At 40.8% G+C, this 24,958-nt stretch overlaps 1 protein-coding gene across 1 annotated transcript in view; it reads right to left on the bottom strand.

Moving 5' to 3' along the window:
* The window catches only part of grk3 (G protein-coupled receptor kinase 3), a 73,564-nt gene that overhangs the window by 7,136 nt on the left and 41,470 nt on the right, over positions 1 to 24,958 (bottom strand). The window contains exons 3-17 of the mRNA XM_017432296.3: positions 24,104 to 24,177; positions 23,880 to 23,981; positions 22,414 to 22,488; positions 20,228 to 20,289; positions 20,073 to 20,124; positions 18,541 to 18,632; positions 18,361 to 18,460; positions 16,455 to 16,533; positions 15,618 to 15,748; positions 11,121 to 11,215; positions 10,264 to 10,371; positions 7,139 to 7,205; positions 2,363 to 2,463; positions 1,954 to 2,020; positions 755 to 850 (exon numbers count right to left, since the gene is read on the bottom strand). Of these exons, the coding sequence (XP_017287785.1) occupies positions 755 to 850; positions 1,954 to 2,020; positions 2,363 to 2,463; positions 7,139 to 7,205; positions 10,264 to 10,371; positions 11,121 to 11,215; positions 15,618 to 15,748; positions 16,455 to 16,533; positions 18,361 to 18,460; positions 18,541 to 18,632; positions 20,073 to 20,124; positions 20,228 to 20,289; positions 22,414 to 22,488; positions 23,880 to 23,981; positions 24,104 to 24,177 (1,301 nt within the window). The remainder of the gene's footprint in view (positions 1 to 754; positions 851 to 1,953; positions 2,021 to 2,362; positions 2,464 to 7,138; positions 7,206 to 10,263; positions 10,372 to 11,120; positions 11,216 to 15,617; positions 15,749 to 16,454; positions 16,534 to 18,360; positions 18,461 to 18,540; positions 18,633 to 20,072; positions 20,125 to 20,227; positions 20,290 to 22,413; positions 22,489 to 23,879; positions 23,982 to 24,103; positions 24,178 to 24,958) is intronic.

The following is a 24,958-nucleotide window of genomic DNA, read 5'->3' as shown; positions in this document are numbered from 1 at the left end:
ATTAAACGAAATAAACATTTGAAATATATGAGTTTGTATGTAATGTATGAATATAATATACAAGTTTCACTTTTTAAATGGAATTACTGAAATCAATCTACTTTTTCATGATATTCTAATTTTATGACCAGCACCTGTATATTTTCAGAGACAGAAAGGTTAATGAAATTCTGTGCCATTTTTGAAGGGGGGGGAAATTGGTGAGTGTTTGGAGCCAACAGCAGGTACATTTTTCATGAAAATAACAAGACTGCAGAATAATTTAGGACTATTATATAGTTTTTATAAAAAATAAGAATTGGCTAAAATCCTTAGTGGCCTTCTTTAGGTTACAAAAATCTAAAGTTTTGAAAATGTAACCTCTAAATGGCCCTGTGATGGACTTTCAGCCCGACTAGGATGTACCCCGCCTCTCACCAGCTCCCTGCAACACTGCACGGAAAAAGCCAGTAAAGAAAATAAATGGATGTAATTTCTAAATGACATGTAATAAGGTGTACAAGTTAAAAAATTTTTGATAAAATAAAAGTCTTTGTTGACCCTTGGGGGTCCTATGGTTTGAGGAAGTTGTAATTTGTCAACTTTAAAGACCAGATGACACCTGAAACGCAGCAGGGACTTTTCTACTCCTGTGCTCCAGCTGCTCACTTGAGTAAAAAATATGACGCCCAGTGATGGATACCCAACACCATGGCCTCACCCGAGTTAAGAACGTAAAAGAAAAATGTAGCATAAGAACAGACTGAAGTTTTACCTTGATGCCCTTGGTGTCCTCCTCATCAAAGGAGCCGATGTCAAACGCATCTGCAGCGTTCACTTCTCCCCTGGGCGGGATTAAAGGAGGAGGGTACTGCAGGGCGGGGGGGTGGAAAGGATGGAGAGGGTTGTCAGAAACCGCACCAAAACAGTATCACTAACAGAGGAAACGGAGCGCAATCGTAACAACAAAGCATCTCCCCTCGCAGTGTTTTCCCTGGAGTGATGTGGTTTCCAAGGCAACAGTAACTGCAGCTAACTACTGACTCGTGTAGCTCCGTCCAGAGTCGCTTTGAAGGCAGAGTCATGTCTGGACTTTAGCTAGGGTCCAATATCAGTGTATGATTCACCGTTTTATTTTTATTAAAAGGGGAAAAAACCTCCATGCAAGGGTAAAAAATTAAGATCTTGACTGCTTTACCAAGAAAAGCTCCTGATGTCCATTCTGACGCCCTACAGAATTATGTCAATTAGTAAAGTTACAGACTTGAGCAGAACCAGTGAGATTGTCCTAAATGATTTGTGTGGGACAACTACTTTTTGTGTTATAAATTATATATATAAATTATAAAGATGTTAATTATATTGGAATAAAAAAAAACAAAAAAACTACCAAACAAGTCTACTTCACAAAAAAGAGAAGTCAAATAATACGCAACTATAGTTTGGTTAAAGAAAGCTTAGATACAAGCATTTTTAACTGCTTTTTAACTTATAAGTGCCACGTTTTTATTTAAAAAGTATATAAAATACAAACTAATGAGAATATCACATAACTGAGTATATGAATATATGATATAAAAAATGTCTCAGCATTTGTTAAACTGCAACAATCAGTACCAATCACTAATAAATCATTGTGACTAATGTCTTCAGTATTTCTCTCACTTCTGTGAAAGGCTTGATGTGTGAAGAGTTTCTTCGTTTTATTTGGTTTCACAAAATGCTTCTCACGAGGATAAACAACTTCCTACGACTGCATAAAATGTGTAATGCTTTCCTAAAACCCTGCACAGTTTTGTTTCAAATCTGTCAGAAAAATGGCATGTAAAAGTCTCTTTGACATGTCGTCGGATGGTTTCTAAAATCTGAAGCGGTCGTAGCTGACAACGCATTCTTTGAGCGCGAACACGTTTCGTACGACTGGACAAAGTGTCGTTAAAGAAATCCTAAAAAAGGATGAGCAAGATCACTCACCTTCTGCAGGTAGACCTGCTGCCAGTCGATGCCTTTGAAAAACTGATGCTCCTTCACCTCCGAGGCGCTGCGTGAGCGAGAGAAACACGCAGGGTGTTACCTTGCATTCGAACACAAGGGGGCAGTGTTGGCTGCATCGCCCCTCTGTCATGAACGTTTTACCCTCTTTTAGACAATGATCCTGCTTTAGCTGCATGCTGGTGTGAAAAGACAGAGCTGATAAATTCAGCTTCTATCAGACCACTCGACAGCCGCCTCTGCTCACCTGCAATTAGCCACTAGCTAACGATCCAGTGATTTCAGCCATAATGAGCAGTATGTAACAAAACTTCACCTGACTGATGAATTCATTTGGCTGCATGTGGACACTGATTTAGATGGAGGTCGTGTAAACGTGTGTGTGTCGTACCCACGGCCCTGGCAGCCGAGCCGCTTGGACACATCTCTCTGCAGCAGCCCCTCCAGGAGATCTTTGAGCTCCGCTGTGAAGGAGTCTGGCAGCTCCACATTCTGCGGGGAACGGAGAGAGGAAACGGGGGGAAGAACAGAGCGTTTGAAAATAGATCGACAGGCTTTACACTTATTGACGCTTTTCAAAACGACTCTGCGTCACCTCGCTCCGAACTAATCTGGGCTTCCACATGATCCCATCTGCCACCCCTGAACTGGCACGGCTCGGTGGAGGAGCGTCCGCGCTGATGAACACGAGTCAGAGTAACAGCAAGACCTACTCGCTGTGAAGAGTGAAAAATGTTTGTTCTGCAAAATGTGTTTATGCACTCTTGGTTTTGCTCGACGAATTAAACGAGCACTTGGTTTATCCGAAAAGAGTAGTTCAGCCGCATTAAAGTGAGTTTCTGTGTAGAAAATTTCTGAGGATAAATTTGAAAGGAGCTGATGCTGAAAATTAGGCAACTTTGTAAAAATCTGAGCTAAGGAAAAATGCCTACATTTTGAAATACAGCTAAAACTAGATGTTTACATACACTGTATAACAAGACATTTTTTCCTCACTGTTTGACATTAAATCAGACTGAACCATTCCTGTTTAAGGTCAGTTAGGATTCCCCAAATTATTTCCATTTGTTAAATCCCCGAATAATGTGAGAAAGAATTTTTCAGAGCATTCTTCGGTCTCACAAAGAAGCAGTGTGTTTGACACCATGGGAAAAATCTAAAGAAATCAGCCAAGGCGTTAGGAAGAGAACTGTGGAGCTTCGCAACTCTGGTTCCTCTCTGGGGACACTTTCTAGATGCCTGAAGGTGCTAGCTTCAAGTATAAACACCACGGGAACGTCCTGCCAGCTTACTGCTCAGGAAGGAGACGGGTTCTGTATTCCTGAGATGAACATGTTTTGGTGTCAAATGTGCAAATCAACCCCAAAACAAAAGCAAAAAAAATAACCTTGTAAAGATGCTGCTGAAGCTGCTCCTGCTCAGAGAGCATCATTAATCCAGGGTCCTGTACCAACATGGGCTGAAAGGTCACTCAGTGAGAAGAAACTATTACTCCAAAAGCAATTTTTTGAGACCTCCTGGGGTGTGATGACACTACTATTCAACCGTTTGACCATAATGACAAACATTACATTTAGAGGAAAAAGGAGGAAGCTTGCTTCATCCCAACTGCGAAGCACAGGGGTGGCGGCATTATGCTGTGGGAGTGTTTTGCTGCAGAGGGGACTGGTGAATTTCACAAAATAGATGGCATTATGATGAAAGACCATTATGTGACAATATTGAAGCAACAACCCAAGACATCAGCCAGGATTTTAAAGCTTGGGCTCAAATGGGTCTTCCAATGGACAATGACCCTGAGCAAACTGCCAAATTAGTCACTTAAAGACGACAAAGTCAGTGTTTCGGAGTGGCCGTTACAAAGCCCTGATCTCAGTTCTATGAAGAATTTGTGGGCAGAGCTGAAAAGGCATGTGTGAGCAAGGTGGCCTATAAACCTGATGTACATCAGTACCTGAGTCAGCAAACTATTGTTAGAAGCTTGTGGAAGGAACCCCAAAACATGTGACCCGAGTCATTTAAAGGAAACGCTGCCAAATACTAAGAAAAAGGATGTCAACTTGTAACTTTGATGAAAGTAATGAAAATAAAATGATCTCTCCTTCTCTCTCTCTGCCATTATTCAGGCATTTAACAAATAGAAACATTTTTGGGAATCCTAACTGACCTAAAACAGGCCAGGTTTACTCTGATCTGATGTCGGGCTGAGGGAAAAAATGGTTACAAGTCTTTTATACGGTGTATAAAAACATCTAGTTTCAACTGTATGTTGCATTCTGTTTTTGGTTGGTTCTTTGCAACGCAGGGATATTGATGCTATATCTGCTGTACTTAGTTGGGTTTTTTCCCTGTAAAATTTTTATGTTGTTGGCCACTTCACTTCAGTGTTTCATGAAGATGTTTCAGAGAGCACAGGTGCCAAGAACTGCAATCTGTTCCATCCATCTTGTCGCGTCTTGGCCTTTGCCAAGCTGTGTGCTTTTGTCGTCTGTGGGCAACAGAGCCATTAATCAGGTTTAATAAACACTAAGATGTATAGAAACATATTTTTAGCTCATGTGTGGCTGAATAGTAGACTTTCACACTCTCCCTGCCTCTGACACTCACACACATACACAGAGCAGGACTAGGATTAAGGGATAAACTCCATTAAGTGGCTGGATTAAAATCCTAATCTGGATTTATACTGATATGAAAGATCATACTTTATTTGTTTAGAGTCCTGCTCAGTCAAACAGGTCCCTGAGTGTGTGTACCTGAATTTTGTTACTTTTTAGGACCATTTCTGGTAAAAGAACCCAAGTTGTTGTGAAGGGTATCCTTACAGAGACCAAATCCTGGTCCTCATATAGTGGAATGTGACTTCTGAACAGGGGTTTTATTGTGAACGGAGTTTAGTTTGGGGTTAGACGTGCTGGTAATGATTCAGGTTAGGGTTTGGTTAGGCTTCAAACCCTAACCTGTGTGAATATGAACTTGTGTGTGTGTGAGAGCGAGAGATTTGGACGAGTTCCACAGTGATGGACCGCTGGTGCTGTAAAGCCGCAGTGAAGCTTCACTCTGCAGCTTGTTAATGTAAAGTCAGGAGAGGTTGGCGGGAGCAGATATGTCACTGTGTGGGCTCAATGAACCCCATTCAGACCGAATGTGACCCGTGACATGAAAAGGGCTCAGCAGCGAATTCCTCAGACAGGCAGCATGTACACTACAATTGTTGTTAGTGTGATACAGACTTCTTTAAAAACAGAGCATTTCTCCCCAAACACTCAAAACATTATCAGATATTGGACGTCACTTCCTGCTTTGTATGCACATCCCCCCACAGTCAGGACATCAGCTTTGTGTCATTTATTGTGTCAACCCAATCCTGAAGAAACAAAGAAACTGGGAGATACCGTACTGTTGGAAGTTCGGTGAAAAAAAAAATGTTACGTCTGAAAACTGACAGCCACCAGTATGAGGTTTAAAACGTGTTGAAACATTACACTCCAGTAAAGGTGCTACAACACTGAGCTACGTCTGATGGAGACTGGTTGGTGATTCTGAGTGAGAATAAGTCCATGTTTTGTCGTAGTGTCACTAAATCATGAATATCTGCGACAAAGTGATCAGTAAGCCGTGCAGCCACGTTTTGTACAGCTAATTTTTGAAATCTACGATTTATTTTTACGTATTTTCACCTCGTAAAACTGTATTTTAAGGTAGTGTTTAGATTTGGACCAGTTTTTTTTAAAATAAGTACTGTTTATAATTGGCGTGGTTTTTAGAGCTGGACATGTTTTCTGTCAGAGAGCTCTGGTGCAGGAGTCAAAACACAGCTTTAGAGCTGTTGGAGACGCTCACAACAAAACTGAAAAGGGTTCAAGACGCCCGTCATGACTTTGTGACTATTTTGAGAGGACATTTGTTAGTTTTGAGACAAAAAAAAATTGTTGCACAATTTCTTCTGAACTTGTTGAAAATTTAAGCAACAGGAGTGTGAGTCTCTGTGATTAAAACAAGGGAACTGAGAACCCCCACAAATGTTTGGAGACATTTTAGAGAGTCCCTTGCAAATGATGCTGCATTAAGCAACTCAAGTTTTTTACAAACATGATGATTACTACAATCCCTCCAAAACACTGTCTTGATGGGAAAAAAAAAAACTCAGATCAATTAATACGGTGATAAAATGACCTAAGCCCTCATTAATGAAGGTTTGACAATATTTCACTATTGATAAGTCTTATTTTGAAAAACGACTGTCAAAAAAGGCAATCTAGAGACAAAAAGTACATCACAATTATTTTTTGAAACAATAATTTACCAGAAGAATTAAAAGACTAATGTGAATCCTAAGTTTTTCCCTCTTTTTTTGTCCTTTATAACATTTCGCTCACTTTGCTTCATCCTGCTGAGCAGAGCCTAGGCCAGAGAAGGAGGGGGTTAGCATGAAAAGGTTTAAGAAGTACTGCTTGATTGTGACTTTAGCTGTATAAAGATAAATCCCAAATGCGCAGTGGCTGGTTCTGACTCCTGCTGCTGGCAGCGTCAATCGAACTCAAGGAGAATCAACACCACCCCTGTGCTGCAGGTAAAACGTTCTGCTGGTGCTTGTTAATGACTCCTCTGAACGCTTGTGTTTACACTTGGCTAAAAGAAATCTTTAATTTGATTTTAAAGTTTGAAAAAAAAAGAGAGAGATTTGAGCAACACTTTGTAACGAGACCTCTCCGTATTGTTTTATTCACCAAACTGATGAGCCCTGACAGCTCCTGCTCCAGCTTTTCCCAGACCCCTGCGCCAGGTTTATGTCACATTCTGTCATCTCCTTCATCTCCCCCCGTGACAAAGTGAAGTGAACGCTCAGTGGAGAGCCGGATGGTCCCAGGCAGAGACGCAAGAAAGATGACCCACATTCTCGAACAACAAAGTCATTCATCTCTGTAGGACAACCTGATTACGGCCCCCACAGGTACACAAAACCGATCCGTCCAGTCTGCTTCCAGTGACTGTTCGCACACAGGACAGGACAGAGACAGAACTGTTTGTGCATTCAGATTTACTGGAAGTTAAACACAATCTGAACCCACGTGTTCGGTGCTGCCTTCTGCTTTACGGTTTATTTACACAGAAAAAAACTTTATCGTTCAACGTGTGTATCCAGCAGAGAGGAGATGTGCCTTACCATGGTCAGCGTCATGCGGTCTATCTCATGTTTGTCTTTGGTCTTGTGCTGCCGGAAGGGGCTGTGCCTGAGAGAGAGAAGAAGAGAGACTGAAGATGAGCGGAAACAGGAGGAAGGAGGTGAAGCGAGCGCAAAGACGGGGGAAACCGAAGAACCGCGCGCTCGGCCCTTTCAAGGCGCTTCATTCTTCATCATTCTCAGGTAAAACAACCATTTGAAATAACCCGGATCTTACTCTCTTAATTAGCCACCTGCAGCTTCTGGGTGCGACTTGGAAGATGTGGTGGACGATTTGTGTTCTCACACCCGGAAAAAAAGATCCGTGTTTATACTCCAAACTGTGTGAAAGTGGCGTGGCTAAAACACCTCTCCAGCATGTAATCCTCCACAAACTGAAGCTAAGAGCTGTACCTTCACTGCAATAATCTTTGCTATGAGCCAGTGTCACAACACACCACTCAAATGTGACTGCTTTGAATGATGTATACAATCATTATGGCCCCCCGAGTGGGATCTATCAAAAATAAACACACTTTTTACATAATATCCCGAGCAAGACTAATGTTTAGATAAAACGAGCCTGCAGCAATGGGAAACAAATTATAAGTGTTGTATGGGTGACAAGCATAGACTGCAAGCAGGTGATTTCTTTTTTTACATTAACAGCTCATGCTGCTATACAGTGAGTCGCAAAAGTATTTACCCCTTTGTTGCCTTCCAGCCAGGAATTTCAATTATTATTTTTTTTTTAATGTAAGTAATGGACCTACACAAAATATTCCATAATAATGAAGTTAAATGGGGTATAAAAAAAGGTAGTCTTAGTAGCTCTTTGATTTAAAGCCAACCTTTACCTTCAGAAGGAACATGTTATAATTAGTTAAAGATCCACCTGTGGGCAGCTCAGGTGTTAAATGATGTCAGAGCTCTTATAGCCCCAGAATTAACACCTTTAGGTATTAGGTGCTTCCACCACGCAAGAGACAGCATGTCCACACAGGTCAGAGACAAAGCTGGGGAAAAGCACAGATAAAAAGTGGGGTTTAAAACCTATCTCAAACTATGAACGTCCAACATTAAATCCATTATTAAGAAATGGAAACCTGCCAACAGAGGGTCGTCCACCAAAAGTCACGAAACGTGTCGAACATTAATCAGAGAAACATCCAGGAGACCAAAGATAACCCTGATGGAGCTGAGCAGCTCTTCTACAGAGATGAGAGGATCTGTTCAGAGGACCACAAGGAGCTGCACAGAGCGGGGCTTCATGGAAGAGAGTCCAGAAAAAAGTAAAGTTAAGTAAATAAATAAATACATTTTGACCATCAAGGACAGACCCTTTTCTTGGGCAAACTTAATATATTCTCATTATGTTGAGAACACCATCCCTACAGTAAGGCATGGTGGTGGCAGCATCATGTTGTGGGGATATTTTCCCCATCAGCTGGGACTGGGAATTTGGCCACAGTTGAAGGAAAGATGGCTGGCATTAAAAATGGAGAAATTTCAAAAGGAAACTTGTCTGACACGACTCTGGGTATTTCTAAAAACTGACATTTTCTGCTGCATTTGCATCTCCCGTTCACTCGTTTTTCTTTTTGAGAAAAACTAAGCTTTTCAGACATGATGTAGTAACTTATTTTTTCCACATACTATCACTTGTGCCCTAGAAACCTAAACAAGTAAGCCGTTCTTAGCCGTTTCTCTGCATCAGTCTCGTTTTATCCTGATCTAGTTGCCAAAAAAAAACCCCGATTGTGTGCTTATATGTCAAACAACTGAGAGAAACTTGTAAATACCATCACCACTGTCACCACTTAGTCGCACGGCATGGGTATTTAACTGCTTTAGTTAAAAAAGGAATGGACAAAAGCAAAAATGATATCCATTTAATAAAAATTCTGAGTAATAGATGGGGGCGTTAAATTCTGATTTGATACAATGTCCATTAAAATGATATGCAGAATATTACACTTTGTTAATGCAACACTGGTTTTATATTTTAGAAAAGACTCTTATAAGACTGATTTTATTATCAGGTAAAGACAGAAATATTGTTTAGTTTATTAAGAAGGGCCTTGGTGACGTTATTTGCCCTGATATAATGCCAGCAGTAGCACAGAGATAACTGGACATTAACAAAGGAGTGGCTACTTAGCTGAGACGTTACAAAGACAGACGCGTGCTCATTATGTACACAAGACGGTTGTGAGACGTCATGTAAGCACTGCTCCAGAGACCCATATATCAAGAGGATATTTATGAGACTCAGCAACATTTTAATTCGCGACTTTAATTCACAACGAAACGTTGATTGGCAGCCAAGATTCATCTTTTATAAGTCTGAGCCAAAAGGCATCAAAATACTCTGACAGAGTCTGACGGGAAGCTCATAAATCACAGTGAGAGCTCTCAGACTGCAAACAGGGAAAAAAAACAGGACAAATTTATGCAACAAGCAATGAGCCTCAAAGCTGACAGTACTAAAAATGATCTAATGCATTGTTGTGAAGATTGAGTTTATTCTGCAGAGGGGTAAAGATTTCCAGCTGAGGTAATTAATAATAAGATGGTGTGTTTATACATTCAGTTTAAAAAAATAATTAGGATATTATGTCAGTTCTCTTATCTGATATTTAAGGAATTGCAGGTAAATGCTGTCCAAATTTTCCTTCTAGCCTGGATGTTAATAATGTCATGGAGAAGCCGACCTTTTAAAGAACAATTCTAGGAACTACAATGCGTTTTTAGTTTGTTTGGCTTTTTTTATATTAGAAAGGAGCAGCCAGCCTCTCTCCAGCAGACTTTTCTTCTTCAAACACAGAGATCCAAACATCAATGGAAAGACCCGTCACACACGCACGCCTTTTACCTGCATTCTGACCTACTGGGTCCAGACCTCTGGCATTTACACACTCCACTTCAAACCAAGGCGCGCGCAGTCTCGCACACAAACAAGATCAAACACGCACCGACCAGAGAGCGAGCAGGCCAGAGATGCTCGGAGGGAAATGGCGAGGAGAGGGGATTCAAAACGGGTTCGCTCACAGAGACGGCAAACAGGAGGAAGGGGATGAGACGGACAGCGCCGAGGAGGAAAGGAGGTGTAGAATCGGGGCGGTTACCCTCTGAGGAGTTTGAAAAGCATGCAGCCTAAAGAGAACCAGTCTGCGCTGCTGTCGTACGCCGTCCCCTTCTGAAGGACCTCTGGAGCCATGTAGCCATGGGTGCCGCTGTTAGAGACACAAAACAGCTTTAGTCGGACGCACACAATGACACAATGACACAAAGACAGGATTTCTACTGAGATAAGCAGGATGGAGGAATAAAGGTTTCTCCTTGGAATAAAAGTTGTCAATGACAGATCAGCTGCAGGAACCCAGTGTCAGCCAATTTTTGTCTGTAATCTGCACAGAAACACAAACTCTATCAGCTTAATGCAGATCGGGCTGTTTTTCATTAGGAAAATGAAGCGTTTTCAATCAGCCTAAGTCGAAATTGAAAACTGATGTCAGAAACCACTTAACTCTTCTATTAAAACCTGATAAGTTCAACTTGAATTAACTGATAAATATAGACTTTATTAAAAACAAAAAGATTCTGTTTAAAAGATAATCACTAAAGAACAATTACATGCTCACAACTGGATATGAGAGGAGCTGTGAAAAGTTTTTTTCCAGAAAGTACCCAGAAAATATTCAGATCCCTTCACGTTTTGCGATTTTGTTGCCACCTGATGTGACAATGATCTAAATATTTGTTCTTTTTTTTTTTTTTTTTACCCACGTTGTCTATTGAGGGTAGTAACACATGCAGCCACACTGATATTTAGTTTGTGACTGAACAGGTCAGCAAAACCTGCTTTCGTTAGCTGACCCGCAGATTTGTTGAAAACGCGTTAAAATAACAGACCAGCAGATGAAAAAACCTAAATCTACCTCCTCCTCTTTGCAGATGTAATTGAACACAGAAGAGCACTTACACGCTGGCGTGGGGCTTCTTTTTGGAGAAATCGCAGGCCAGGCCCAGGTCCGAGATCCGAACGTGGCCGTGCTCGTCCAACAGAATATTGGCTGGCTGAGGGACGGTACACACAAGCACAGGCGGAGGGTGAGGAAAGCTGACGCTACTGCAGAGTGGGAAACGTTTGTAATTCGCTACTCAAGTTATTTTACTCCCGGCAGCGCACACGGATAATAAAAAGGAGGCCTCCTGTCCTGCTTATCCTCTGTGACTCACTTGTTTTCTTCTTCCTCCTACACTTAGCCTCAAAGTATCATTTGCATCACACTTGGCTGTTTATTGAAGCCCTAAAACTGTTCCCTGACCTCCTGTTAAATAAATCTATTATTATGGCAACCAGTCCAAACAGGGGAAATGGAAGAAAACCAGAAGATGGTCTGAAACACAGCTGATGATGATGTATAGAGATCAAAAGTGGAGGTTAATGTTCAGAGTTTTACTCGGTCCAATGGTTCTCCTCTTTATCAAAATCACCACAGCTCTCCAATGGCATAAATCTAAATGTTAAATGCTTGAGTCAAATCAGCTTAAAATTAAACGCATACGTTCTGAAACCCAACTAAAGGTCTTTTTCATCATCCTCTGATTTAAAAACTGTTAAGTCAAACCAGGATCCAGTCAAACGCTGGGCCTCGAGGAGGGGGAAACCAGATCTATTTTTGGTAATCCTCTGTAATAATCTAATTTAAAATGTGCTGACGTCGTCACATTCTACACTTTGTATAATTTGTAAGTGCTTAAAAATGTATGTATGTACACTCATTCTGTTTTTCCTCTTTTAACAATGAAAAATCAATAAAACTTTACGAATCTTTACGTTAGACTACTGTAGACTAAGTAAAATCCTAATTGCGAGGAAGAGGTGAATAAAGACTAATGAAGAAGATTAACAGAAACAACAGACAAAATCTCCAAAATCAAGAAAAATACATCATGAACAATCTAAACAAGGATGAAGGCTGAAGAAAAGCTTATAAATGCCTACCCTTCTCACTAATTCTTTTCTTTATTTCTCTTAAAATAGACATCTTAAGGAATAAAAAGTGACTTAGATTTGCTATTTTGCATCTGAATGAACCACAAGACTAACAGATGAGACCAAAGTTGAGATGTTTGGAGAAAACCAAACAGCAGATCAGCTCAAACACCTCATGCCAACTGTCAGCACGGTGGTGGAGGGAGGATGGTTTGGGCTCCTCACAGTAGTGCTGGGTGTTGTAACGATACATATTGTGGGGACGATAGAAAAGTGTCTATCGTGATATATTTTCTTCTATCGTCTCTATCGTTTCTGTCGTTTCTATCATAATTGTATCAATGATTCATGTAAATATTTCAAAACGCAGGCTACGACAAATGTATTAGTGTTGTCACTTTGCATACATTCAGTTTATATAAGTGATAAATAAGAAGAAAAAAATAACTATTTTGCGAAGAACCTCCGTTTTGCGACATGACGCTGCTTTACGGCAGCGGCTTTCTGTGCGGTGCGGCGTTTTCACCATAAGTGCTGAAAGATGGAGACGCATGAAGTATCAAACTCGGGGTCGCAACAAGTAGAGACAGCTAGCAGGCAGCCCAAGAAGAAAGACTTTTACCAAAACGAGGGGGACGTCTGTGATTTGGTTCAAGAAGTCCGACACGGAGCAGAAAAAGGTAATATGCTAACTCTGCTAATGCTAACTCTGCTATTAGACGGTTTTCTCATCTGACGCCAACACAACAAACCTCTTCTATCACTTAAAGAAGAACTACGAAAAAGAATATTCAACAATCCAAAAAGTGCAAGGTCAAACAAGTTGTAAAAGAGCTGGGAAAGTTGCGAAAAGTGAAACTATAGCCGGCCGAAGATAATGGAGTCTGTTGTCATTTGATACTGTTACGTCGTAACAGGTGTGAAAGTTCAGTTAAATGTCACTTCAAAATAAAGCTTGAAAAAGGTAAGAAATTAAATTATTTTTTTCATATTTTTCAGAGAATAACTGACAACGTACGTAATTGGGGTATATCGTGATATATATCGTTATCGTGATATAAAATTATCCATATCGTGATTTTTCCATATCGCCCAGCACTACCTCACAGTCATTGAGTCGACCGTGAACTTCTCTTTAGACCAAATGGTTCTAGAGTCAAATGTGAGGCCATCTGTCTGACAGCTGAAGCTTGATGCAACAGAACAATGAACCCAAAGACAGCAGCTGATCTACAACAGAGTGGCTCAAAAAGGAAAGACTCAAGGTGCTGCAGCCAAGGTCCACACCTAAACCTGTCTGAAATGCCGTGGTGAGAGCGTCAGGAGAGCGGCGCAGAAACAAACGTCTGCAAACCTCAATAAACCGAAGCAAAGTTGGAAGAAAAAGTGGGCCAAAATTCCTCCACAAATGTGAAAAAATGATCAACTGCTGAGAGTTCTTGTTGCTGAAAGCGGTTCTACAAGCTGCTGAATCATGGGGTTGACTTTGCTTTACTCCACCAGCTTTCGATCAACCCACCGTCTAATGGACAATCATGTTTTTCCCCGTGTATGTGTGTTAGCAGAATATCTCAAGAACCATGGGACAAATTTTAATAAAACTCTCAGAAATATATACAACTGATTAACCTTTGGAGTCAACCAACTTACTTGAAAACCAAATGGGGCAAAGACTCAGTCAGCTAAAATTTGGTGTGACAGTAGCTGAGAGTCTGCAGGTCAAATTAGACGTTCCTAAAATTTCTTGGGAGCCTATATTATGAACATTAGTAATTATGCATGTAATGGCAGAATTTACTATAGGGTAACACCTGTTGTTTATAAGTCCTGATAATGTTATGACGTCTGTTCCAAGTCCCATGGGTTCTCACAGAATGAACTTGTTTATAGGAGTGATGTTGAATTTTCTTCCCTTGGGAACCAGACTGACTTGCCTTTCCCTAACTCCTCCTTCTGGTCCAGTATTTCAATATATTTAATAAAAGCACCTATGTTGACTTGGAGGACCAGAGCTTTGATTCGGAGCTTCCCTGTTCAGAACTGCTCTCTATATTCTGTGCACATTATATAAATAAACCTGCTTGAGTGATTTCATCTAACAGTGCCTGGAAATTCATTTATTGTTGCCACAACATGCACCACTGCTAAGTTTTCCTTTTCTGAGCTTGGAGAGAAGAGAGACAGCGAGGGATGTCTCAACAATGGCGATTTTTCTAAATGTTAATAAAGGTGTCTAACGGAGCCTAAAAAAAATGCTTACTCTTGGTAATGACAATGTGCCCCGATGAGCTTTCTTTCCTCCCATGCATGAGTGTGCATTGTTTTGGTGTCCATTAGCAGAACTGGGGCTGATGTTAGGAACAGACGAGGACTGCAACATTGCAGAGAATTAATCTCTTTATTATGTAATCTCACCATTGTAAGAAATGACGAGATAAAAATGTGAACAAACTCCTAAATATATCTAGACCAATATGGCCAAATATTGCGGCTGCGTGGGGAAACCTTGAGTAGGTTTTTATGTGCACTCTTCACATAAAAACAAAATTACCTTTAATAAAGGCCTGGTAGCCTAAGCAGTTAAAGTAATAAAGGCCCGGAGCTTTATGAGGAAACGCAGTAATTATCTCTAAAAGATTAACAAATTACAAATGGAGTTTGGTGCTATTTCAAAGGAAACCCATGGAAAACCATCGGTGGGTCTCAAACCGGTGATTCCTTCTGAAGACGGCACACATGTGGATTCATTTTTACTAAAGGTTCCGCGGTAGTTTCAGCTCAAACAGGAGGAGATAAAGCCCTCGTTAAGGAACACTTTTGGATTCATCTCTGTTAGGTATTGAAGGAAGGGGTCAAAAGTTCATTTAATTACAATGTGTGCTTTTCGCAAGCAGCAACCAACCCCAAGCGAAATGTCAACAGCTCTGCAGCTTTATGAGACAGTTCAGCTTCTGCCGGATCATCGGAGTTATGAATCTGCCTAGAATAGCTTTACAATAGATTAATATTTTACATTAGCCGGCTCTCAGGGTGCTCTCAAAACTAATTTAAATTAAAGGCCTAGCACCGCTTGAAGCAATGCCCACCACCGCATTTCAGCTCGGAGTTTCAAACGGAGATTATTTTTATGAGTAGGGTGCAAGGTGCAGCCGTTTTGGTCAAACCTTTTGATAATATGTTACGTGCGATCTCGTGATGCTGTAAGTTTTCACGAGATCTACTGGTGCTCAAAAAATGCGTGGAGCATGATTTTAAGCTACTACCACACCAAATTGTTGCTCCAGATCTGTAAAACTGACTGGGTTATAGACATTTCTGTGTTAAAAAATAACAACTGATAGCGGGCAATAAAGAAGGCTTCAAGTAGGAGCAACGTTTTTTTTTTTTTTTTTTTTAATGGGAAATACTGAGCGTTAGAGTCGTGGTTATATACAGGAAGTTTAACCATCGCCATCTTTCAGATCAAGCTCGTACACCTACCTTGAGGTCTCTGTAGACGACAAAACGGTTGTGCATATGCTCCAGACCCAGGATGATTTCGGCCGCGTAGAAACGCATCTCTTTTTCACTGAACACTCCATGCTGAGAGAGGTGGTAGTGCAGGTCTCCCCCTGAAAACACACAGATGAGTAACATAAAGAGCGGTGGTCCTCAAACTGTGGTGCACGAATACTCCTCATTGTTTTTTTATTTATGTTTATGACACACCAAGTGTTAATTTCTAAATACAACAAAAGGGTTCACTTCCACCATCTTAGTCTTGAAAGATAACTTCTTTTCTTGTTTTTTTGCCCCCAAAGTGGCCCTAATACTCTGTCGCAGACCTGGCCATTTTTCTCTATATATATATATACTGATGTAGAGTACGCTATCATTCACTAAGTTAAAAGAAACTCTCAGAGGGGAAATAAGAACCACTGTGTCATCTTCCCTTTACTTCCTAATGAGTATTGACTACTTGTATTTATAGCCCAGCTGAGGCTCACACACTCTGCAGCCTGGCCATGAGAACTATATGCTCAGCTCTGTCAACTTTAAAAGAGTGACTCAGCCTCAGATCCTGTAGGAGGAAACGCCAGCAGTGAGGCGAAACTCAAAGGATGCCAGGTGTTAGGAGGTCTGAACGAGGCAGGCGGCTCCGGCGCAAAGCTTAATCGGCGAGGTCAAAAACTCATCGAGTCTCTGGATCTCTGGAGAGGAGGAACGACCCGAGCGGGCCGGCGACAGGCCGAGAAATCCAATCATTCTGCCTAAAGATGAAGCAAATGAGGCTGGGGTTTAATCGGAGGTGGGCGGGGGCCGGATGGGTCGGCCTACCGTTCATGAGGTCCAGGATGAAGCACAGCTTGTCGGGGGTGTGGAAGGCGTACGTCATACACACGATGAAGGGGCAGTCCTAGAAGGAAGTACAGAAAAACCCAAAGAGGACGTGAGTACTTTTCATCACAAGTTTCCCAGAACTCCAGACACCGGTTCAGTCACGTTTTGTTGGAGCAAAAGTGAAAGCAAGGCACCCAGATCTGTAGGGAAGTGAAGGATTACTACATTTGACGTGAAAGAGATTACACATTACAGATTTTATGTACGTAAAGAGCCAAAAATACTAACAACACTCCTTCTGCTGAAGCATCTTTTTTTAAAAAAAAACAAAAACAAAGACTAAACATCTAGTTTCTTTACAGCAGTGATTCTCAGCTGGTGGGTTGTGACACAAAAGCGGGTCGCAGACCTGTTTTCGGCTGGACGAAGGCATTTACCTGGGAAAAAAAAAGGTTAAGAAAAATATCAACGTTCTGATATGTAATACCCTTATATGGGTACTCAGCTAAAGCTACATATTTTGAGTCTTTTTGAAACTACTTCGTTGGACAATGCTGAATCTATTAAAAAAAGGCTGAAGTTAGTGAAGTTAACAGGTTTGATTTTAATTCAAATGCAGGTAACTGAGCATAAATAAGAACATTTCTCTGACACCGCTGCTTCATCATGGTTCATCATTAAATTTGTTTTTTTTTGTGTTACTGGGATATTCTGTTCTACCTCAGGTTCAAACTGCACTTTCTTTTCATTCAACAAATTTGAGAAGTTAAAAAATTTCCCTAAATTTAGGTCACGGCTTGTCATTAAGGCTGATGGTGGGTCCTGAAGCCAGGACAGTTCAGACCCACTCCTTTAGAGGGTCCTTAAAATTTGTGGTAAGATAAACAAATAATATTATTAATTGTTATTAATAGTAATAAGAAAACTAACTAACTAGCTTTTGAACTCCTTGGAGTACATGCAATTGCTTGGTGTCTTTGTAAAGTTAACAATTTACATTTTTTGGCAGTGCAGTCCAATTTATTCTTCTCATATTTAGGATTTCAGCAATAAAGTTGTAATATGATTGGTTGTGGAGGGTTTATATATCAACCTAATTGGTCAAAAGAGGTGTCAATCAAAAGAGGAGGGTTTAGACGACCATTTTGACGTCCTGGTGTTTAAATGTGTTACCGTATAAAACCTGCAGGACGCTTTAAAGTGAAAGGAAAGTAAATACAGAACACGGGCGTTCTGTTGCTTGTTAAGAGGTTTGATATTCGGTCATATCACTCAAGGAGAAATACTTTTTGGGTATTTGACAACAAGGGGACAAGATTTTAAAGAATAAAGATTTTGCCACAAACTCAGCTGACTGGCCTCTCGCCCATCTTTGTTTCTTAAGAGTCTTTTCAGACTTTAAAACGGTGTTTCAACTATCCTCGAGCTTCTAACTTCTCATTAAAGAAGGGAACATCTTCAGGACACCACGCTGACGGTGACGTGACGGAGCTCTGCGAGGCCGTTTCCAACTCGACAAAAGATCCGACGTTTCAAGCTGACAATCCCGCTACACCCCTGTTTGACAAGTCTGAATGGGCGACTTCAATCTTATGGGACTGCTTTCAGCTGTTTTACAATACGGATCTTTAATGTGACAAAAGCCGTCGTAGGTAACAAAGGTAGGGGAGTGGTGGCGTATGAGGCTCTGAAGGGGATCAGCCTCTGTAAGAAAGTCTGCATGGTTTAACACTTTACAGTAGTTTTGCAAAAATATTAACCTGTCTTTGTAATATTTCTATTACAACTTGGACCTTATTTGGATTTTTCATTTGAATAATAAAGCTAAGTTCGGCAAAACTTGTTCCTGCTGGTTAAAATGGGGAAATCGTTGAAAACTCTGACAGCAGGTTTTGCGTCTCACCCCTGTGCTGACTAACGACAGCATGATTCTCTCGTTGAGCGCCAAGGTCTCCCCCTGCTTCATCTTGATCCTCTTCTTGTCCAAACACTTCATGGCGTACCTGGCATCCGAACGAAACGCACATTAGAAAAAAAACAGAAGAAATATGACCTTTTTACGGGACGTTGTCGTCCTCCTTACATTTTCCCCGTGTCAGCCTTCCTGCAGCCGTACACTTCCCCAAAGCCGCCCCTGCCGATGATTCGATGCACGCTGAAATCATTCATGGTTAGCTGAGGGGACACAAAGCAGAGAGGGAGCTTCAACAAAAGGCAAACCGCAAAGGGCCTGGTTTGCTGCTTCAGATCTGACTGCTGAGACTCGTGTAAGTTTAGTTTGCAAAGCAATATTTATTTACGTTCTGTTGTCAAGTCTCACAGTTGTCCAAACAATCGGACAGTATTGCAGAACAGTCCGTTTCCGCATGGAAAGCTCATAAAGACGTATCAGGTGCAAAGACACATTCCAGGATTTGTTGTCAGGATTATCCAGATGTCTGGATTAAAACCTGCTTCAGTTCGGAGTGACTCATTCCGGCTCAGTAACCTGTCAGTCCTTATGGCCAAAGACTTTCTTTCCCCTTCCCATTTCCAAATTCCTTTTTTTATTTTTTCCTTCCTCCCACCCAGATAAGTATTCTGACAAGGCGTAAAGATGCTACCTGGGCCAAAATTTACAGCAAACCTTCCATGCAAATGGAAAACTTATTTCTCTTAGAACTATGAATACTAGCTTAAAGGCTTAACAACTCATCAATGCTGCAGTGCTAAAACTATTAGTGATAATATCTCTGCTTGAAGAAAACAACAAAAAAAAAAAACCTCTAGTTTTTTCTCAACCAAATAAATGAGCATTTGGCCAATTATATGAGTATCTCTTGGCCTTGTAAATGCTTGTTTTGGCAATACAAAAGTTGGGTTTTGAGTGAACATTTTTCTAATTAATCTGGAGACATCTTGCTTTGGAACTGTTAATAGGTGCTGTCACCAAAAACATTGGCATTATCAATTGTCACTGTTTCTTCAGAGCAATATTACAAACTAAGACAAGGCAGCATCATGATGGCCCTTACAGCAGCAGTCTGAAGACCACCACAGTTCTTTTTTCCTACCGATGATGACTTAAACTATTCGAAAGTGGATTTGTGTGTAAAGCTCATAAATCAATAATATCCAGTTTGTTTGAACAGCATCAGTTTGGAGAAAAAGATTTGAAGCAACGAGGAGCTAACAGCTAGTCACATGGTTCATTATATATAATTTTATAGTTATTTGCAAGTGCAAATAGCAACAGCAGCAAGAACATTTGGCAGGATTTGTTTTCATGTTTCAGCCAGTTTAACTGTGTAATGTGAAACGCAGGAGTCAGACCTTCCTGAACACTTTCTTTAAACGCCCAATCCCCTTTGGGGATTATAGTTTGAAATCTTCAAAAAACAACCATACAGCAGATGGAAAAGACAGGGATCAGACAGGTGGACGTAACCGTCTTAAGTGTCTTTTATTCTTTATTACCGACATCCTTTTGTGCACAGTTACACCCAGACGCCTGCTGTTCGTTAAGTATCTGTTTAAAAAGCTACAGAAAATGCTGTCGAAAAGGAGCGATCCCCCGATGCGGATCGAAGGAGCTGAGCCACAGGTGTCAAATCAACTTCCAAAGCTAATACTCACGTGGATGTTGAGTTCCACGTTCTTCCACTGGCAAAAACGGGTAAATTTGTCACTGTGGGGGAAAAAGAGAGAAAGAAAGAGAGAAAGAAAGGGTAAAACTGTGGCTGTGTGAAGCCAAAAGTGCATCACATTTCCCAGTCTGTGTGTTGTCCCACCTCTCGATGAACTTCTGGAAGATATTGCCTCTCAAGCTGTCACAGATCTCCACAATGTATGGCTGCAGACATGGACACACACACACACACGCACACACACACACACACACACACACACACATATTATGACAAACAAAAACTTGGAATAACAGCTCTCCGTTCCAGCTGAAAGTAAAACTTAAAACGGTGAAACAATGACAGAAAATCCCAACATTTTTCTCTCGTCGTCTTTTATGAGATCAGATCACTGCTAAAACTCAACAGCACTGTTGTTTCATCTATTTATTTTATGTTTGTTTGTATAGGAACAAGTGTTTAGCAATAAACACAGGACAGCATTGCATTTATCCCCTAAGCTCATTTGCCATGCTTGTCCTCAGATGGGCTTTTAGTTTCATATGAGACAATAAAAATCATTATACTTATTCAGTTCAGGCATCAAAAGCAGAATAAGGAAACAAAACAGAAAAGTTCTGAAGAAATTATAAAAGGTGACAATACAGATACTGCCCAAAATCAACCAACCAACCTTAGTTTGAGGTTTACTTTGCAATAATCTAAGAGGATAAAACGCCTACATTCTGACGCATAAACTGTTTGAAACGTGTAAAAAAAAAAAAAAAAATTAAAAGGAACGTTAAAGTTGCTGCCAGTGGCTGATTGGGGTTTGCATGGTAACCACACAACTGTGGCTGTCACTCCCTGAAAGCAGATTCATGACAGGCAGACAGAAAACCAGCTTATAAAGTGAACTTCAGGCCTTTTTAACACCACTCCAGATATCTTTTGAATTGATTTTTTTTTCCTCATTTATATTTTATTCATAACTTAACAATGGAATTTAGAAATTAGGCTTTTTTTTTCTCCCCTCACCAAAAGTGGGAGCTGCAAATGCAGCAGAAAATATATTTTAAAATATCCGTAGCATGGATGGAGCCTCAAATAAACAGTCACAGATACAATGGAAGTCAATGAGAGTTTGGATGTGTGCACTCTGCACTACATCTCCAAAAATCACAAAACTTAAACTGTGAATGTGTGAAAAGTGTTTTAGATATCAAAATGCCAATATAGTCATGTGAAGTCCACCTGTTGTGACTTGTTTAAACACTGAATTATGTTTCTACTGTGAAATAGGTCTGCTATTAAGCTCCAAAAAGGGTCTGGGTTTCTTCAAAAGTCCATTTTTCCCAATGTGGATTTTTTATTTCACACTGCAGAAAGTACTGCTACCAAAAGTCTTGTTCTTCTGCACTGGCATCCCTAACAAACTACAATAATAATTTTTTAAAAAAGGAAAAACATAAAGGGAAGGGTGTTGTTCAGTCTTTCTTGAAAAACTGTTTTAATTTAAACTTTAACTTGTGCCCTGCAGGCGAAGACATCCGCAAAACAGCTGTTTGTCCCAGAGAGGCTGGACGAAGAAGCACTTTCCACTTCCCACTTGACTCTTCGTGAATTACTGAGCCAGTGGTTTTAAGTGGAGTCAAAAAGTAACTGAGCTCCTGAAGGGCTTGACTATATAAGCATTTAAAAAAAAGGTTAAGAACAGCCAACCTGGTAAAAAAAAAAAATCTAATTCAGTTATTTATCTAAAGGGATTTCTATCAAGATCTTAAATGCCCAATAATACATGATTCTAAGTAGCTTGACTTGAAACAGTCTTAGCGGTTTTATAAACTGGGTGAAGAGCAAAAAAAGAGGGTTTGACACTGTGGTGAAGATGTTTGTGCACCCTTGACTTTGAACATTTAAGGGCTCAGACAAGATTCATTTACATATAAAAAACTGGCTATTTAAGGTAGATAATTTAACATTTTAACAAATGAAAAGAAGGCTGGAGTTGGGTTTTGTTTGCCAATATAACAGAGAGTAACCTCACAACAATGGGGAAAAAAAAGGTGTTTGTGTTCAAATGTGACCTCGGTGATTACAGTTTAATGTCTGCACTTGTTTTTTACGTCTTTCTTTTCAATTTCATGTAAATATCTACACATTTTTTTAATTAGAAAAAAACTTTTTATAATGAAAACAATATGGATTACTGGTAATATCCTTTAAGCTGCTTTTCTTTCGGTCTTCTGTCTGTTTTACGGCTCACAGGGGCTCTAAAATGCAAAAATTAACCGGTGTTTCTCCCTAAAGTGTCATTTTTTTTCCAAACACCTGTGTGGAAACTGTTTTACCTGGAAGAGAGTTGGGGGGACCTGTTTCTTTGCCAAGTGGGTCTGCACGTGGTCCACTGCCTTCTTGGAAAATGGCTGCAACAAATCAAACGAAGGGTCATTAAAGGATGCAGCTTAAACGGTTGTTTCGGTTCTGTTTTTTTCCCTGAGCGAGGACGTGTGTCGCCTGGTGAAACGTGCTGCTGCTGCTGTTACAGAGAACAGGGCGAAAATCTGAGGGAGGGAGTGGGCGGCGGGTCTATTAACTTCCTCCCTGTGATGCAACACGCATCAACTTCATTTTACATCCCAAACTGTTGCATCTCAGGTGAACGGAGGCTGTAGCGTGGTGTGCTGTGGAGAATGGTGGTTTGATGAAACTAAGCAGATTAGAACGGAAGTGGAGGTCTGAAAAACAAAAAATGCTAAGTACTCAATCTTCCAAAATCTAACAAGAGTACTGTCAACGGTACATAATACACCCGTCAAAAAAAACTGTCAGCATAATCAACAAAGGGGTTTTAACAAAGGGGCCACCTGTGACCTTGAAATCAATAGGGATCAGACTTGACCGATGAGGTGTCCAGCTGTGCAGTTAAACATTACACAACTGCAGAGTTAGAGCACAGACAAGCTGTTCACAGAGGGGTCACCTGTGACCTTGACCTTAGACCCCATGGCCTTTGAAATCAATAGGGATCATCCTTTACCCATGAGGTGTCCAGCTGTGCAGTTTGACATTCCTACGTTACACTGCTGCAGAGTTAGAGCGCAGACAAGGTGTTCACAGAGGGGGTCACCTGTGACCTTGAAATCAATAGGGATCATCCTTGACCCATGAGGTGTCCAGCTGGGCAGTTTGGCATTTTTTTAGTGTTAAAGGGGTAACAATTTAGCACTCGGACAAAAAGTTGTCCACAGATCCTGTCCTAGGACAGACGGTTAAAAATAAATAAATAAAATAAGACTTTTCACTTATTTAAAAAAAAAAAAAATCAACAAAATCATAAGAAATTGTACAATTTCAGATTCTACAATGGGATGATGGATTGAGCAGAGCTCTGTCCGATGTTGAAAGTTTGAGATGTTGTTTTATAACCTAACAGTGCTTTGAACTTCTTAACTTTATCCCTGACCTGTCTGGTGTCCTTGGTCCTCATGAGGCTTTTTGATCTCTAATGTTCTGTAAAAAAAAAAGCAACCTTTATGGCCTTCACAGAACAGCTGCAAATAATACGAGCTGAATTTCCTCTGTGCCCATTTTAATTTAATGAAATATTTCACAAGAAACAAAAACACCAGGAGGAAAAAAACATGTGTTTCTGATAATTCTCAGATTCAGCCTCTGACTCATTAGGTGGTACGTGGTGAGCTCCACAGTGTGATGATCAGAGTGACCGGCAGGTGTGTGCCGAGTGTGAGCCAGCATGTACTTGACCCGGAGTGCACGAGTGACGTGGTGTGGATCTGAGAGGTGGCGTCCTCACATGTGAACAGGACAGCAGCTCCTTCATGATGTAGACGTCGTAAATCTGCCGGCTGCGGCTCAAGCGCTCCTCCTCTGAGTCTAGCTTCTCGTAGTCCTTGATCTGAAACAGGAATAGGAGCTCGGCACACGGCGCTTCCCAAGGAGGGCTAAATCTGAATGAGCTGGATTACGGGCCACAATCACGCATCTATTCCTTCGCCCTAATTACACACACAAACATACCTCTTCGTAGAACTTGAGCTGTGGCACGGCCTCGTCGATTTCATGCATACAGAAGTCCTTGAACAGCAGGAAGCCTGTGAGAAACAAAGGGCGGAATGTTTATTGTTGCCACTGGTAAAACACTTTTCTAGTCCTGGCACTGAAACATGAAATCAGATGGGCAGCATCACGAGATAACCAACAATCAAGGTCCCAGAAGATGTTTCCCTTCCATCGCCGATCAAATAAAAAGACTTTCTTCAATACACCCATTTTCTTTACCCACTTGTTCAGGTTCACAGGGATGCCTACGTTTTAAATAATCGTGATAGGGACATGAGTCTGAATAGACTTAAAAAATGTCAAAAATTGATTATTATTTTTTGTTAAGTAGCGCAAAAGGCAGCGCCCAGATCGTTTAAATGTTGGATGACTGAGACGTATGAGTGGCAACTTTGGATTTGAAAGCCGATGTTTGGAATTAATTTGGCTTCTATGAAGGTGAAGGTGGGGAAAATGACGCTGACAACAGTCCGTGGTAGCTCCTAGCTGCCACTGCTAACCAAAACGTCAATAAGTGTGCGACGCAAAGGTTTCCCCGTGACTGACAAAAAGGCGAAGCAAACTATAAAGTCTACCTCAACTTTGATGGCAAAGGATTCGCCTTAGCATGCCATCAATGAAAACCAGGGCTTGTGTGCTATGATGTAGGGCTGCAACTAACGCTAATTTCAATAATCGATTAATCGGGCGATTATTTTCTCGATTAATCGGTCGTCTTGGAATTCATTCATTCATTCAGTCATTCATTTTGGCCCACATAAAAAAGTTATCTGTATGTAAAGGAGTAGGTTGATGTAAAACTTTTACTACTTT

The sequence above is a fragment of the Kryptolebias marmoratus genome, linkage group LG14, assembly GCF_001649575.2.
Source record: "Kryptolebias marmoratus isolate JLee-2015 linkage group LG14, ASM164957v2, whole genome shotgun sequence".
In the NCBI taxonomy this organism is placed as follows: Eukaryota; Metazoa; Chordata; class Actinopteri; order Cyprinodontiformes; family Rivulidae; genus Kryptolebias; species Kryptolebias marmoratus.
Note: the sequence above shows the minus strand (reverse complement) of the source record. Positions and strands in the feature narration are given on the sequence as shown.